Genomic DNA, 18,204 nt, shown 5'->3' on the forward strand with positions numbered 1-18,204 from the left:
GAGAAACTGAAAAAATGGAAATTAAGTGTTTGTAAATGGGGAGGGGAGGAGGGGGTGAAGGGAGGGCAGGGACAAGGGGAAAAATGAGAATCAAGACCTATTATGTAAAGGTACAGAATCCCAATGATGAATGTAATTGTATTGTATACCTAGATTGTACCAATAACCTCAATAAAAAAAAAAAGTCACACATGTGTAAATACCAAATAGTTTCTCTGGTGTGGAAAACTAAAAGTGTAAATAAGGATCAAAATATGTGATTGATATTGTGTAATACGAAGAAAAGGTCTAAAACAGTAGAGGAAGTGGGAGAGGTACAGGAAAGATAAAAAGGAAAAAACAAACAATAAGTGAAAAGGAAAAGCATGGAAACCATGTCTTTGTAAACAGGGAAAGATGGAGGGGGTGAAGGGAGGGCTGGGGAATGGGGAAAAATAAGAACCAAGATAAGTCATGTATAGGTGCAAGATCCCAATGATGAATGTAACTGTACTGTACACCTAAAAGGTGCCAATAAACTTAATATTTCAACTTTTTTTTGTACTGGGGGTAAAACTTGGGTCTCTGTGCTTGCAAGGCAGGTGGCAGAACCTCTGAGCTAAATCCCTGGCCCCTAATAAACTTAATAAAAAAATTTAAAAATTCATGCTCTTTAAATTCTCTTTTCCCAAAATGTGCTGAACCAGGATGATAAGGCCCAGCAAGCACAGTTGCAGCCCTGTCTTAAGAATGACTAACACAAACGCAATGGTTCAGTGACCACAACATCAAAAGTAGCCCTATCTCAAAAAAAAAAAAAAAAGCCACAACTTCCTCCTACAACCCTATAAAGCCCAATAACCTATAAAAGATGGTATCATTCTGGTCTGGTTGCCAATGGTCCCTCTCAGGTATTCATTCCAATAAAACCTGTCCTCACTGGGTGTGGTGGCTCACTCCTGTAATCCCAGCACTTGGGAGGCTGAGGCAGGAGGATTGCTATGAGTTCGAGACCAACCTGGGCTACGTAGTGAGTTCCAGGTCAGTCTCAACTATGTAGTGAAACCTTGTCTCAAAAACAAACAAACAAACAAAAAACCTGTCCTCAACGTGGAGCTTGATTCCTTTTTATTGGTTTTTCTGCTTCTCACCCCACAACAACCACTACCAAAGTCCAGGAGATCACTAGCAACTATTATGAAAAATGGTACCCCAATAAATTAGAGAATCTTGGAGAATTGCACAGATCCCCAGATATATACAGAATTACAAAAACTGAACCAAGAATACATAAAGAAAAGGAAAAGGAAGAAGAGAAAAGAAAAAAATGTGAAAAATGAGAAGATGGAAACAAAGTCTTTGTAAATAGGGAAGGGTGAAGGGGGTGAAGGGAGGGCAGGGAGATGGGGAAAAATGAGAACCAAGATACTTCATGTAAAGGTACAAGATCCCAAGGATAAATGTAACTGTATTGTTTGCTTTGAATTTATCCATTAACTTAAAGAAGAAAAATACCAACCTACCAACACAAAAATAGTCCAGGACCAACAGATGCACTGCTGAATTTTACAAGACCCTCATGAAAGACCTAACAACAATAGCCTTTATTTTTTTTTCCTCATTCAGTTATTGGTACATTTTAGGTATACAGTACAGTTACATTCATTATTGGGATCTTGTACCTTTACGTGATAGGTCTTGGTTCTCATTTTTCCCCTTGTCCCTGCCTTTAAACTCTTTAATTAAGTTGAAAGTTAAGGAGTACTTCCAAGCTCATTCCTGGAAGCTAAAATAACCCCAAATCCAGAATCAGACACCAAATAAAAAAGAATGCTACAGACCAATCCGTTTAGTGAACATAGATACAAAAGTCCTTGGCCAGGGATTTAGCTCAGTGGTTCCAGCACCTGCCTCGCAAGTGCATGGGCCTGAGTTTGATCCCCGATACCAAAAAAAGTCCTTAACAGGATACTGGCAAGCGGAATGTCACAAGTCATCAAAAAGATCAACCATGATAAAGTAGACCTCACCCCAGGGATACAAAGATGGTTCAACATACATAGATTAATAAGTGTAACCCATATAAACAGAAGCAGGGCCAGGGATTTAGGTCAGTGGGGCCACTGCCTGTCTTGCAAGTGCAAGGTCCTGAGTTCGATCCCCATGCCAAAAACAAACAAAACAAACAGAAACAAAAATATAAACCACATGATCATCTCAATAGATGCAGAAAAAGCCTATGACAAATACAATATCCATTCATTACTTTTTAAAACTGAATAAAATAAGTATAGATGGACCACACATCAATGTAATAAGAGCCATTATGACATAAAACTGACAATATAATATATACATATATAAAGGGGGACAAAAAGAAAGCTGTCCTTCTAAAATCAGGAACAACACAGGGATGTCCACTACTGCCACTCGGGTTTATTTGTTTTTTGTTTTTTGTTTTTTGTTTTTTGAGACAGGGTCTCACTATGTAGTTGAAACTGAGCTGGACCTCACTGTGTAGCCCAGGCTGGTCTTGAACTCAGTGATCCTCCTGCCTCAGCCTCCCAAGTGCTGGAATTACAGGCATGTGCCACCATGCCTGGCTTCACTTGTGTTTAATATAGTACTCAAACAATTGGCCAGAACAGTCAGGCAAAAGAAGGTAGTAAAAGGAATATGTATGAGAATGAAAGAAGTCAAATTATCTTTATTTACAGACAACATGCTCCCCTACATAAATGACAAAAAATTCCACCAGGGCTTCTTAGAAATTAAAACTATGTTCAGCAATAAAGTAGGATACAAAATGAACACAAAAAATCAGTAGCATCTCTGTACACTACAAATAAAACCAACAAGAAAGAAATTTTCAAAAATAATACATTCACAATAATTGCAAGAAAATTTACATACTTAGGAATAAACCTACCCAATGAAGTGAAAGACTTCCACAATGAAAACTACAGAACTCTGTTAAAGGCAATGGAAGAGGAATTTAAAAATGGATAGAAATCCTCTGTTCATGGATAGGCAGAAGCAGTATTGTCAAAATTGTCATATTCCCAAAAGTGATGCATAGATTTAACATACTTCCAATCAAAATACCAACATCATACCAACAGAACTAGAAAAAAATCCTAAATTTCATATGGAACGAGAAGAGAACAAGAATAGCAAAGGCAATCCTACTAACAAGAGCAAGCAGGAGGCATCACAATCCCAGATTTCAAGTTATACTACAAAGCTACAGTGCTAAAACAGCATGGCATTGGCACAAACACAAACATGTGGACTGATGGACTAGAATAGAGGATGCAGAAACTGCAGAGTTTCAGCCACCTGATCTTTGACGAAGGGATCAAAATGACCACCCACATACAGAAGAAAGAAGTTAGACCCATATCTCTCACCATATACTAAACTAAAATGAAAACGGTTCAAATATCTAAATACTAAAGCAGAAACACAACATGCTGCAGGTAAGGTATGCGTGACTGTTGAAGTTATACACACAGGCAATGACTTTCTAAACAGAATCCCAATTGCACAGGAAATAACTTTAAGGGGCCGGGAATTTAGCTCAGTGGTGCTGCCACCTACCTCAGAAGCGCAAGGTCCTGGGTTCGATTCCTGGTACCAAATAAATAAACAAATAAATAATAAAAAATTAAAAAAAGAAATAACATTAAGAATCAATAATGGGATTATATCAAATTAAAAAGCTTCTACACAGGGCCAGGGATTTAGCTCAGTGGTTTTGTCACCTGCCTTGCAGGCGCAAGGTCCCAAGTTCGATCCCTGGAACCAAAAACAGGATAAATATCTACAATATACAAATAACAAAAAGTTAATCCCCACAGGGAAAACATTTAAAAATAGCAACTGAAAAGAATAGACATTTCTCAGAAGGAGGAATACAAACGGCCAATAAATACATCAAGAAATGTTCGATATTGCTTATCATTAAAGAAATGCAAATTAAGCTCTGAAACTTTATCTTACACCAAAAAGAATGGCAATAATCAAAAAAGTCAAATAAGAACAAATACTGGAGAAGATTTGGGGGAAAAGGAACTCTTCTATGTTCTTGCTGGGAGTAAAAACTAGTACAATCACTGTGGAAATTAGTATAGAGATTTCTCAAAAAGCTTAAAAAACAGAAATTCCATTTGAAATTGAGCTTTGGTACCAGTAATCAAACTCAGGACCTTGACTTGTGAGGCAGGCACGGTGCCTCTGCTCTAAACCCCTGACCCCAGAAATTCCATTCCAGTCAGCTCTTTGCCTTCTAGCAAAGAATTAAAGGCATAATATGATACAGATATATTCATAGTCATGTTTACAGAACCACAATACCTAATTGGTAAATAGTGGAAGTGATGTATATGTCCTTCAAAAGATGAATGGGTAGGGCCAGGGGTTTCGCTCGGTGGTTCTACCACCTGCTTCACAGGCGCAAGGGCCAGAGTTTGATCCCTGGTACCAAAAAAAATTTTTTTGCCAGCTGTGGTGGCACACGCCTATAATCCCAGCACTCAGGAGGCTGAGGCAGGAGGATCGATGGGAGTTTGAGATCAGCCTGGGCTCCATGTGAGTTCCAGGTCACTCTCAACTACATAGTGAGACCCTTTCTCAAAAAAAAAAAGCAAAAGATGAATGGATTAAAAAAATGTAGTATTTTTACACAATGGAATACCATGCTGCCATAAAGAAGGATAAGCTTGAGCCGTTTGTAGGCAGATACACACTGAATCAGACACACAAGCTTAAAGTTGTGTAGTTTCTCTAATATGAGAAAGTCAAAGTCTAAATAAATTGAAGAGAAAAATGAAAGACAATAAGGAATACAGACATAGACCTCGGTCTAATGTTAGAGGAACTAAGAGAAGCTGGGGGAGGGAGAGAGGAAATGGATGCAGAAAATCAAGGTGGTCACGTACCTGTACCTACTGCCCACCGTGAGTGTCCATTATGTACTGCACACTTGTACTCACAATAATTTTAAAAGAATAGAACAGGTAGAGAGCAGAGGAAGTGGGCCAGGTTGGTGTGGGTTCTCGGGGGCCGACTCGGGACCTGGAGCAGGAGGGCAATGAACATCAGGTAGATAAACCACAGGGTACTGAAGAAGGAGCCAGAGCGGTAAGTTGGGTGTCAGGACGAGAGTCCACATCAGCCCCCAGCTCTCCTCATTGCTGTGGGCCTAGAGATACACAAGGCTGACCCCAGACATGGCAGGGACCTCTCATCTAAACTTTCCTAATCATCGTTACAAACCTTCCTCAGGCAGCTCCTCGTCCAAAGACATTGTTTCACCCCTGAGCGGTCGTAAGTAAAGTTTATTTCCCTCTGGTCCACTCCTCGGGGATGTCTCGGCCCAGATCCATCTCATGAAGACTGGGGGTCCCTCCAGGACATGCCCTTGGATCGAGGCCTCCTGAGGCCCGGGAGCTTTTAGGACACCAGGATCACGGCATGTGCAGGGTGACGGCAGTGGAGGGAGGGGACAGTGGAATGGGAGTGCGTGAAAGAAAGAGGGAGAAGCCAAGAGGGAGGTCTGGCTTGGAGGGCTGGAAGCCTTTAGATGTGACACACACTACCCGCACAAACTCCACGTGAGTACCTGAGGCACTGAGGACAAATCGGAGGGAGTCAGGGTGGCACAAAGTGATGACGGGGAGGAGGGGGCCGAACCACATCACAAATCCCCGAGGGTAGGTGTGCACCATCCGGTCCACGAACTTCAAACCCTCCTCTGTGGGCTGTATCTGCAGACAAGACAGTGATGGTCAGCTCGGACATGGCTCATCGCTGGTGTCCACTGGGCTGAGCCAAGAGCGCTCCGATAGCTGATGAAATGCGATTCCTGGTGCATCTGGGAAGGTGTTTCAGAAGACTCTCGTAGTCTCAGCAACCGTCCTACCAAGGCTGGGTCATATCATCCAATCCACTGAGGTTTCAGATAGAAAACAAGGCAAAGGGAAGACAAATTCACTCCAGAGCTCTGTCCTGCCCTTGACCCCAGAACCCCAGGTCCTACTCAGTTTTACATCAACAGTTCCCACCCTGCCCCAAACCCGGGTATCCCAACCATTGGATCTAGACTGAGTGAGTTACACCATCGACTTTCCTGGCTCTCCGGCTCGGAGATGGCATAGAGTGGGACTTCGTAGTCTGCAAAAGTACATAAGATAATTCTCATAATAATAAATCCCCCAAGTTTTTCAGACATATATGTGAGTGTGTGTGTCTGTGTGCACATATGGGTGTGCATGTGTGACAGGTAGTGCAACGTAAAGGAAGCTATCCCGTGAAGGGCAGAAGGGAGTCAGCCCGCACCGCTCCTCTGCCACGGCTGGGTTCCTGTCTTGAAGACAGGAGCTTCAGAGCGAATTCCTGCGAAAAACCATCAGCCGAGACGGGCTGACAAACAGAGGATCTAGACAGGCAGCAGACCCTGGACAGGGCCCTCAGGATGGAGCAAGGACAGCGGAGGAGAATGGGCGAAGAGAAAGTGGTTCTCACTCTGTGTCGCCCACCCTGGGAGCCCCTGACAGGTGCAGCCGTATTAGAAACACAACCCAAAGAGAGAATCCAAAGCAGACTACACATGGGAGGACAGGGTGTGAGACGGGCTGGGCATACAGCCTGTGGGATGAGTGTGTCTGCGGAAAATGTTTCTCCGGCAGCAGAAAAATGAGTGAGCCCTTTCCCTGGCTTCTCCAGGTTTTGCCGTGACTCTTGGCTCCCTGATCCCCTTCCTGACCCCTCAGGAATCCACCCACCCCGATGCCCCAGAACCTGCTCCCTGCCACACTCACCTGCCCCAAGTGACCCAAGAACCAGTTTCGTTTAGGGGGCTGAGGGAAACCTTGGAGTTGCTGGACGTTTTTGTAGAAAGCATAGGTCTGGACCACAATTCGCATCAGGAGCCAGAGGACCCCAAACAGCAGTGCGAGCAGCCACGGGGAGGTTGCCACCGGACCCAGACCTAACCAGGACATGATCGGCTGTGTCATCCTGCAGGACAGAGGGGACAGAAGGGGAGTTTCGGGAAGGAGACAGGGAACTCCAAGGTAACTGCCGAGGGGAAGGAACTTGGAGACTTAGAAGGGCAGGGACTGGGAGGGAGACAGGGCGATGCACGGGACGATGAGCTGAAAAGTGGAAGAAAGGAGAGGCTGAGGAAGAGAAAGAGGGAGGAGCGTGAAGAGGAAGATGAAGAGACGGGAAAGTGGAGGGAAACAGGAGCAAGAGGAGGATGGGGAAGAAGAGACAGAAGAGGAGGAGGAGAGGAACAATGAAAAGCAGAAGAGGGAAACCGATTAGAGAACTAACCTGGCTCAATCATAAATACGTAGCTAGGGACTGCATCCCAGAAACCACTGGCGTCCTGGCCCTTCACTGCCAGGAGCTGCCTTCGCCTTGGCCAGAACCTTCCCCACCGACCCAAGGTTAGTGAGGCACGGCCAGCCAATCGGCCTAGGCCCGGCTGGCTACTCCCTCCCTGGGCGGGCAGCCAAGACATGGAAAAAGGGCCAGCTGGCTGCAAAAGCAATCCAACTCGGTGTCACATGCATAGACACGGGGTCTTTACAACTTAGCAGAGGTGGCGCCAAGATCGAGGGGTGGGCAAAGGGCATAGTGAGTCACACATCTTCAGATACCCCTGCCCTTTTATGACCAGGGCGTAGAAAGTGAAGCGTAAACAGAAGGATTCGGGTGCCAGGAGACCAGGGCCAGCACAAGCCTGGTCCCTGATCAGCTCCCCTGCTCCTCTCCGTGTGTGGGCAAGGAGGACAGCATGTACCATTTCCCTAGCAGAATTAACAGGCTCAGGGATGGAAGCCTCTGACCGCCAACTGCACAGCTAGGCAGAGTCCAAGTCCAACCTCCTATTAGCCTGGGGCCTGGATTCAGCTCAGATTCTTACAAATAGAGACAAAGAAGGAATCCTGCCTCACTGGCTGTAACTCAGATCAGGTTTGAGAAATAAGAAGCCAGCCCTTAAGGACATACCTGAAGGGTGGGCTCTTCTGGCTGTAGAACCTGGTAGGGAGGAGGTAAAAGCGGGGAACAGATTCTGGAGGGGAATCTCTTCCCTGTTGCTCCCCTCATCTTCTCTTTCTCTGCCTCCTGCCCCCGCATGCTGCCCTGCCATGTAGCCAAACCTCTCCAAGCTTGAGCCAGAAGAAACCTTTTTATCTTTAAGGTGCAGGTTTTGGGGAGTAGGATGATGTGGACAGACATGATTGAAATCTCTCTCCCACAATTTGTTTGCTGAAGCATAACTCAACTCTAAATTTAGAGAGAATGCCTACAACCATCAACACGCACAAATGGAATTCTCACAAAACGAGATAGCTAACTGTTAAATTTGCTAACACAATGTCATTTTTTGTTTTGTTTTGTTTTTGAGACTGGTTCTCACTATGTAGTTGAGACTGACCTGGAACTTACTTTGTAGCCCAGGCTGGTCTTGAACTCACAGCAATCATCCTGTCTCAGCCTCCCGAGGGCTGGGTTTACATGCCTGCAACACCACACCCAGCCACTATGCCATTTTTTAAAATAAAGAGCCAGGTGTAGTGAAGTTGAAGACCAGCTTGGACTACACAGGGAGTTTAAGGCTAAACTTAAACTATGCAGCAAGCCCCTGTCCCAAAAATAAAGCACTTTTAATATGTATTGGCAATTTATCACAATTATTATTAATTCTAGAATTATTTTGGTGATGTTTTGAGGATTTTCCATGTAGACAGTCATGTCATTGATGAATAATGATAATTTGACTTCTTCCTATCCTATAAAGATTTCTTTTATGTTTCTCTTGTTTGACTACTTTGGCAAATACTTTGAATGCTACATTAAACAAGAATGGTGATAGTGGACATCCTTGTCTTGTTCCTGACTTTAGAGGGAAAACTCTCAGCTTTTCGACATTTAATACAATGGAAGTTAGAAATGGCTTTTATCCAATTAAATAAGGTCCTTCTGTATCAGTTTTCTTCAGGATTTTAATCAGTTGTGATGTTGGATTTTATCAAAGGCTTTTGCTGCATCTATTGAGACAATCATGTCCTTGCTTCTGTTTATGTGATGTATTGCATTTATTGATTTGTGTGTATTGAACCATCTTTGCATCTCTGGAATGAAGTCTACTTGATAATGATGTATGATATTTTTGATAACTTATTACATTCTGTTCGCCAGTAACTTGGTGAGGATTTTCACATTTATGTTCACTGCAAGATTGATCTTGCTGGGTGTGGTGGCACACACCAGCCCTCAGATGGCTGAGGAGGGAACATCACCACAAGTTCAAAGCCAGACAAGCTCACATAGTGACTTTAAGGCCAGCCTGAACTACATAGCAAGACTTTGTCTCAAAAATGAAAAGAGAAATTGACCTGTCATGCTGTTTTTTTGGTTGAGTCCTTCTCTGGGTAATGCTTACTTCCAGCCATGATAGGTTGGGGTGTACTCATTCTCTCTCAATTTCATTAAAGAGCTTGGCGTTAGATCTTCCCTGAAGTTTTTGTAGAATTCTGTGGTGAATCCACTGGGTTGCGGGCTTTTCTTATTTGATTGACTTTTATTAGTGCTTAAATCACTACTAAGTATTGGATTATTCAGGATTTTTCTCTCTCCTTGGTTCAGTTTTGTTAATTCATATGTATCTAGGAATCTATCCTTTTCTTTTGGATTCTCCAAATTGTTGGTTCATAGGTTTTCAAAACAGTTGCTAATAATCATCTGGGTTTTGACAACGCCGGTTGTGATTTCACCTCTTTCATTTGTAACTGCATTGACCTGGTCTTTTTTTTTTTTTTATGTTTGCCTAAAGGTCTGTCTATTTTGTTCATTCTCCCAAAGAACCAACTTTTGGATACACTGGTTCTTTGTATTGTTTTGCTATTGTTATTATTTTGTTTTGTTTGGGGGCTTTTTTGTCTCAATTTCATTGATTTCTGTGCTAGCCCTGAATTTGGGTTGTCCTTGTTTTTGTAGGACCTTGCAATTCATTATTAGATTATTTATTTGAGCTTGTTCTTTATATTTTGGTTTTGGTTTTTGGTTTTGGGTTTTTTATGCAGGCATTCACAGCTATAAACTTCTCTACCAGACTGCTCTCATTGTGTCCCATAGGTTTTGGGATATTGTACTTGAATTATCATTTGATTCTAGAAACCAGTTTCTTTCTTGGTGTCTTCTATGACCCACTGATTATTCAAAGGTATATTGTGTGATTTATATGTGTTTATATAGTTTTTGTGATTTCCCATTTGTTTCTAGTTTCATTATGCTATGATTTGATAATATGAATGGGATAATTTTGATTCTTTTTCATTTTTAAGAATGCTTTATGCTGTAGCATATGGTCTGTTTTGGGGAAAGTTCTGTGTACTACTGAGAAGAATATATAGTCTGTTGTTGGGTAGAACAGTCTGTAGATATCTATTAAGACCATTTTCTCAAAGGTTTGATTCAACTCTAAAATTTATTTGTTTGGGCTTTTTTTTTCTAGTCAATCTAGTGTAATCGTGGTGTATGAGGTCCCCACTGTGATTGTGTTGATGTTTATCTGATCTTTTATGTCCAGTAGTACTTATGAAACCAGGTTGCCAGTGTTCCATGCATGTATGTTTATAATTGTTATTGCTTCCTGTTAAATTGCTCCTTTAACCGATATGTAGTAACCTTTGCCTCTTCTGATCATATTTACCTTGAACTCTATTTTGTCAAAAACTCGGGGGTCTACTCCTGCTTGTTTTAGGGTTCCTGTTGCATGGAGACTTTGGTTTTTTCAGTTCATAAGTTTCTTTTTGGATTAAATGTGTTTATTGTATAACCCATACTCTTGCAAAACCCACACTCTTGGGTTTCATTTTTTGGTTCATTCTGCCAATCTGTGACTTTTGATTGGGAAATTGAGGCCATTTACACTGAAAGTTATTCCTGGTAGTATTGATTTATTCCTGTCATTGCATTATCTTCCTGATGCCAAAGTCCTTTTTTTCTTTTCTGCTTAACTGTTCACCTACGTGGTATATTCATTTTATTAGACTTTTTGACATATCGTTGGCTTCTTTTTCTCTTCCTAGGATACTCTTTAGAGTATTGTTTGTTTGTTTGGTTGGTTTTGGTTTTGGTTTTTTACAGTTCTTGTTCGGTGGTCATGAATTTCTTAAGTTGCTTTTTGTCATGGTAAGACCTTATTTCTTCAACAAAACTTAAAGGTAGATTTTGCAAGCAGGATATATCATTCTGCATTGAAAGTTTTTTTTCTTTTAGGGCATGGAAGACTTCACTCACTCCAGGCTCTTCTAGCCTTGAAGGTTTAAGTTGAGAGGTCTCCTGTAATTCTAATAGGTTTACCTTTATAAGTGATTTGTTCAAGGGAAGGAGAAAAGAAATAAGGGACAAGAAAAAATGTGAAAAAATGGAAACAAAGCCTTTGTAAATAGGGGAGAGTGAAGGGGTGAAAATATGAGAGCCAAGACCTGTCATGTAAAGGGACAAGATCCCAATGATGAATGTAACTGTACTGTATACTTAAAAAGTACCAAAAACTCAATAAGATTAAAAAAAACACAGTGATTTGTTCCTTTTTTCTAACAGCTTTTAAAATCTGTCCTTGTGTTGGGCTTCTGGAATTTTGACTATAGTGGGTTGTGGATACCTTCTTTTCTGAGGATAGCTGTGTGGAATTCTGTCTCTGCATGTTAATTTCTTTCCCCATATTTGGTTGTGCCATTATTTCTGTAAATAGGTTTTTTTATGACATTTGTGCTTTCTTCTGATTTTTCACTACTTCAAATTAATCTTAGCATTATCTAACAGCTGTTGGATCTATTTTTCACGTTCTCTTGTTTTTAGAGTATCTCTTAGTATACTGTTACCAGCATCCGCTCTTTCTACCGGTAATGACACTCACACTGGTCACTTCTTTTGTCCATACATTCAACAGAATACTTAATCTCTTGGATTTCTGTTTGGTATCTTTTTGGGAACTTCAATTCATTACTAAACTGATCATTAATGTTTTGCATCATTTTGCTTAGCTCAGCTATTTATTAGTGTCTTCTATAAGCTCATGAATAGTTTTGTTTAAGTATTATATGTTTAGTTAGATATTCTGTGAGCTCACTAAGCACCTTACTCTGTTTTTTAATCTCTTGTTTTATCATTTGGAATGGTTCAGCTGTGTGGATTTTTATTCCCTCCCCATTCATACTCCATAGATCAGCTTTTGAGGAGCTGAAGTTTTGGGATGCATTTTGTTGCCTTGTCTTGTCATGTTTCTGTTGTTTTTGTGCTTTGTGTTTATGTGCGCGTGCATGGGTATGCTGAGGTTTGGGTTGTATTATTATAGGGAAAAGGAGAAGGGATGCTATCAGACAACCCTGCTGTGGATCCTGGTCTCCTGCAAGCCAGTATGACATCCTTTTCTCTTTTTTTCTTTTTTTGTGTTTTTGTTGTTGTTGTTGTTTTTTGAGACAGGGTCTCACTATGTAGTTGAGACTGACCTGGAACTCACTATGTATCCCAGGCTCTTCTCAAACTCACAGCGATCCTCCTGCCTCAGCCTCCTGAGAGCTGTGATTACAGGCGTGCGCCACCATGCCTGACAAGTATGACATTCTTGAGATAGGAAAGTGAGAAATAAAGATGCAGAAACAGAGACTTGAGAGAAACTGAGTCTTAGGCTGATCTAAGCTGTTCTGCACAGCAAAGACAAAGGACTCCCAGGACATACAGTGTTTATTTACTCCAAGTGAGGGAAGGGGGGAAACTGGGCAGGCCTTGGGACACCTGCTGATGACAAGTTTCAAGGCAGGACTGTAGAATGAGGGCACAAGCATGTCTTTGCTGAAGAGAACAACTAAATTCAGAATTCAAAAAAAGAGAAAAAAAAGTCAGAATTTAGTTGAGGCCGGTTGATCTTGGCTGGGAGTGAACTCAGCCAAACTCTGTTACTTCCAGTGTAACACAGATGAATTATGGAGGGGCAAGAAGCTTGTGTCACTACAGCCTGCTAATACTGGGCAGAGTCTGATACACATAATATTGGGGAGATTTTATTGCTAGTATGGAGATATATTGTCTAATTTTCAGGGATTCACTCTGGGTAGTGGCTAAACATAGACCTTTGCCTCTGTCCCAAGATGCAACTCCCTTTGTTAATTTGGGGGCGGAGAATGCACTATAACCAGCTCAGCATCCAGATCTCTTGGAATGGACCACAGTACTATTAATGACATAGAATCAATCCTGATAGTAGAGTGCAAAGAACACCAATTAGTAGCAACAACTATGCCACCTTAGCAAAAGCAATAGTTCAGCAACAGTAATAGACTCAAGACAAACTGGATATTGATATACTGGTAAGAACCAATAATGTACCATTCTTAACCATAGAAAAGAGGTCTATCATTATAATCACAAAGATAACCAAATGGTGGCATGCAGTATTTACTAAATGCAATGTCTACACCTCCAATAGCAACAGAATTCAGCATTAATAGCATAGAGTTAACTACCTAAAGATTAATAAAGCTTAATGGTTACATTAGTAAAGATAGGGGTTGAGGAATCATAGAATTAAGAGTAAAATTTTAAAAATTCATCAATGGAAGACAAGACCAAGGAGAGAAAATTGAGACAGAGATCCCATTAAGGAGAAAAAGTGAATTAATAGAATTAGACAAAAGTAACACAGAGAGTAAACAAGAAAACGAAGATAAAAGAAAAAAATATGATAAAAATAAGAGGAACAAAATGGAGGGGTCAGGGACTTAGCTCAGTGATGCCACCACCTCCTTTGCAAGACCAAGGACCTGAGTTCAATCCCCAGTACAAAAAAAAGAAGAAGAAAAAAAACCTGTACCCCAAAGAATAAACTTAAAGGCATGAAGAAGTTAGCCCCCCCCAAAAAAATTCCTCTATGTTTTTTGTTGTTGTTCCAGTTGTTTTGGTTGGGTTTGTTTGTTCATTTGTTTGTTGGTACCAGAGATCGAACTCAGGAACTTGCACTTGCCAGGCAGGTGCTATGCTAAATCCCCAACCCACCTCTGTGATTTTTTAAATGGGATTTGTCTTTCCATGGTCTGCAGTCTTGCAATACAGCAGATATTGGGTAGGGATAGTGAGTCTCTGCTAAGACCTACTTTGTTTCCCTACTCTTGTTTTTCTGTGTGAATGTTGGATCCTGCCTCGCCTTTCTCTCTGGGCTCAGGCAGACAACAGTGCACACCCTAATACTGTAGCCACTCCAGCAGTTCCCGCTTTCCATGTCCCTCCATGCAGCCACAGTCATGGTTTTCTTTACCTAGCTTTATAGTCGGTGGGTTTGTGAGCTACTCTCACACTCTACAGGCCCCCCTGTCCATATAACGCAAGCCATGGTAACAATCCAACCTAAGCCATCTCCTTGCTCGTGTTGGCAGATGAAAAGCAAACAGATCTCCTCTGGAAACCACACACACCCAGCCCGGCTTCTCACCACAGCGGGCAGAGGCTCTTGTATCCCCCTTCGCCTGGGTTTTAAATTTTCAGGAAGTCTGTGTTCAGCACAAATGCTCTCCGTGACTGTCTCCCATAGCTGTCTCTGCCCCAGTCACCGTGACAGGTCAACACCAGAAACCCTGGAGCACATCTGCTCGGTAGTTGCTCTGAGTTCAGTTCCAAACAACTAACACCTCCTGAAAACAGCTCATCTTGAGTATGGTGGATACCAACACTGGGCTGCTTCCTCCTTCCTCCACTCCAGCTTGCCTTTTGGAAGGGGCCACTCACAGAGTAAAGCACTGAGCTGTCTGTGCAGTTTGTAATAGATGTGGGTCTCTCTCGTGTCCCATGATGCTGGCCCAGTCCACCTGTCTTCCTAAGCCACTGAGCCTCTGGGTTTACCTCGCACTGGCAGAGGCAGGGGCCCCTCCCTGGGAGCCAGGGTGAGTCTGCCAAACTGCCTCATTCCTTTCCCTGTACTGTGCTCTCCCCCTGCTCCCGATTCTCTACAGTTTCCAGTCTTCCTATCAGCTCCCTCCCATTTCCCAAAGAATTTCCTTTTTCCTTCTCTTCACCAAATCGTTGTCTTCCAGGTTTCCTGACTTCAGGTCCTAGACAGGTCACATTTCACCTCCAGTCTCTACTCTGCCCTCTTCTACCCCTCATAATGCCAAGATTTTGAAGACCACAGAATGATGTTTCATAAGATGATTTAATGTCACGGAAAGACGTTAACAAAATCTTACTATATCTGCCCAATAGCTGATGTTTCTAGTGTTCCCCATTCCTTCCTGGAGACCTGAGTGACATCTGGTGTCATTCCTCTGAGGTATGAAAGATTTCATGAGGGATTGTGTGCAGGTCTGTTGTTGACAAGTCCTAGTTTTGTTTATTGAAAGTAGCTATGTGTCAGGTCCTTATATTTCTGGGGGGCTGATTGTTTTGAATTCTTTATCGATTCTAGATAATAGTGCTTTGTCTGAGGAGCAGCTGGTAAAAATTTTTTCCCACATTGTAGATTGTCTCTTAGTTCTGCTGATGGTTTCTTTTGAAGTACAGAAGCTTTTTAATAAGATGAGATCCCAGTTGTTGATTCTATCTGCTAGTTCCCGTGCTACTGAGGATTTGTTCATAAAGTCTTTTCTTATGCCAATGTCTTCCAGAGTTCTGCCTAACTTATCTTCCAGCAAGTTTAGTGTTTCTGTTTTAATATTTAGATCTTTAATCCACTTGGATTTTAATTTAGTGCATGGTGAAAGATAAGGGTCTAGTTTTAATCTTTGGCAGGTTGAGATCTAGTTTTTCCAACACCATTTATTAAAGAGGCTATGGTTCCTCCAGTGGGAATGGTCAGCTCCTTTGTCAAAGATGAGGTAGCTGAGTGAATCTGGAGTTGTTTTTGTGTCTTCCAATCTAGTACACTGATCCTCAGGTCTCTTTCTTTGCCAGCACCATGTTGTACAAACGAGCATCTGAAATGAACAGACATTTCTCAGACAAATAAGTAAAAGCAGCAAGTAAATTATATGAAAAAAATGTTCCACATCACTGGTCATTTGAGAGATGCAGATGAAAACAACACTGAGATTCCACCTCACCCCACAAAGAATGGCTGCTATCAAGAAATCACACAATAACAATTGTTGGCAGGCTTGTGGGGAGAAAGGAACCCTTCTCCATTGTTGGTGGGAGTGCAGGCTGGTGCAAACACTATGGGAATCAATACTGAGATACCTCAAAGAGCTGGAACTAGAGGTTCCATTTGTCCCACCCATCTCTCTGTTGGGTATCTTCCCAAAGGAATTAAAAGAATCATATCACAATGATATATGCACACCTATGTTTTTAGCGGCAAGTTTGTAATAGCTAAAACTTGGAAACAGCCCATTTGCCCATCGGTTGGAAACTGGATAAAGAAGATGTGGTTTTTCTATAAATTGGAATACTACTCAGCCATAAAGAATGAGAAATTAGAGTTATTCATAGGAAAATGGATACATATTGAGGATATACTCCTAAGTGAATTAAATAAGTCACACACGTATAAATACCGAATAGTTTCTCTGGTGTGAATAAACCATAATAGTACATAAGATCCTAATGAGATAACTGACATTGTGAAATAGGAAGAAAAGGGCTAAAAGTGTAGGGAAAGTGGGAAGGGTAGGGGAAAGGTAACAAGGGAAAGGAAGAAAATAGGAGAAAAAGAAAAAATGGAAATAAAATGTTTGTAAATGGGGAGGGAGGAGGAGGTGAAGGGAGGGCAGGGACAAGGGGAAAAAATGAGAACCAAGACCTGTCATGTAAAGGTACAAGATCCCAATGATGAATGTAACTGTACTGTATACCTAAAATGTACCAATAAACTCAATGAGGAAAAAAAAGAAAAAGAAAAAGAAAGTAGCTATATGAAGAAACTGGAGTTTGGCATGAATACACAGAAACAAAAGAAAACAAGGAAGTATGAAGTGAATGCTTAGTTTCAGAGATGAGAGACTCAAAGAAAAAGATAGATTAAAATCTATAAAGAAAACTCCCAGTGCTCCAAAGCAAAGTCCCCCAACATCCTTCCTGCTTATTCTTCCAGTCTAATACCCAGCTGGGTCCACCTTATCATATCCTGGTTGATACCAACTTTATCATTTTTTGGACTTAGTACAATCAATGATGAACTGTCTCTATGACAAGTGTATTCCTTGTATAAAACTGATGGTGTAATGGCTGAAAATCAGAAATCGGGGCAGAGTACCGAGTGGCTCTAAGGATTGCCAAGGATCCATGATCCCAATGATAACCTTGCACACAGAGAAGGACCTGTGCAGACTGCAATTCAGAACAAAGGTTACATTGTGGCCACAGTTGAGCTGAACCTTAAATGGAGAATCTGGAAGATTCCGGAGTTCTTATCATACACATTTCTAACCACAGATACAACATCGAGTGAATGCCAGGTGATTATGGAGCCTCTTGGTTCTAATTCTTGCAAGATAAGAGTTCCTCTTATCTTCCTTAGACCAACTTTCCATTTTCAGCTCATTGAATGTGCTATAGCATGAATTATTTTTTGCCTATTTGCTCTCTCAGCCAAGTACGGTTAAATACATTCACTTTTTGATGCTTTTTAAAAATGTAATTTGTCTACTTAAAAAAAAAGAAGAAAGAGTCTATGTTTCACTATCATCTTTGAAGGATAGTGTCACTTATGGAAAACTTTAGATTGATCATTGTTATCTTTTACCACCTCAAAGGCAAGATTATCTTCTAGGCTCTGTTGTTGTTTTTCATGAGATATCAGCTTTAACTTGTATTATTGTTCTCTTGTGTCTCATGTCTTCCTCTGTTTCTCTTATTTTTGAAGTTCAACAGTTTGACCAGACCTCCCGGGTTACAAAGTGAGTGCAAGGCCAGCCTGAACGCCATAGCTGGCCTGAACTTTGTCTCAAACAGCAACAGCAACAACAAATAAATAGACACTTCTCAGAGGATGACGTACAAGTGGCCGTTAAGTATAGGAAAAATGTTCAACATCTCTGGCAGTTAGAGAAATGCAAATTAAAACAACACTGAGATTCCGTCTTCAGAAAAAAAGGCTATGTTCAAGAAAGCAACATAAAAGATGCTGGTGAGGCTGTGAGGACACAGAAACCCTTCTTTATTGGTGAGTATGTTGTAAGACCTAAAGTCTCACTTCCACTCCACGGAGCGTGAACAGCC

At 41.5% G+C, this 18,204-nt stretch overlaps 1 protein-coding gene and 1 pseudogene across 4 annotated transcripts in view; one reads left to right on the plus strand and one right to left on the minus strand.

Moving 5' to 3' along the window:
• LOC104869644 (leukotriene-B4 omega-hydroxylase 3) overlaps positions 1–7,423 on the minus strand; it is a 31,724-nt gene extending 24,301 nt beyond the window's left edge. Inside the window, exons 1-3 of one of the 4 annotated variants that reach the window (XM_033759768.1) lie at positions 7,318–7,423; positions 6,801–6,999; positions 5,603–5,747 (exon numbers count right to left, since the gene is read on the minus strand). In XM_033759768.1, the coding sequence (XP_033615659.1) occupies positions 5,603–5,747; positions 6,801–6,998 (343 nt within the window). In that variant the 5' untranslated portion in view covers position 6,999; positions 7,318–7,423. Of the gene's footprint in view, positions 1–3,579; positions 3,610–5,602; positions 5,930–6,800; positions 7,000–7,317 lie in introns of those variants that run through there. The other 3 variants (XM_033759769.1, XM_033759770.1, XM_033759771.1) reach the window with 3 other exon arrangements.
• A 9,530-nt stretch (positions 7,424–16,953) lies between these two features.
• Positions 16,954–17,467, plus strand: LOC104873520 (annotated as a pseudogene).
• The last annotated feature ends 737 nt before the right edge of the window (positions 17,468–18,204 follow it).

This window comes from Fukomys damarensis, unplaced genomic scaffold (genome assembly GCF_012274545.1).
Source record: "Fukomys damarensis isolate Sample0158 unplaced genomic scaffold, DMR_v1.0_HiC HiC_scaffold_37, whole genome shotgun sequence".
Classification (NCBI taxonomy): Eukaryota; Metazoa; Chordata; class Mammalia; order Rodentia; family Bathyergidae; genus Fukomys; species Fukomys damarensis.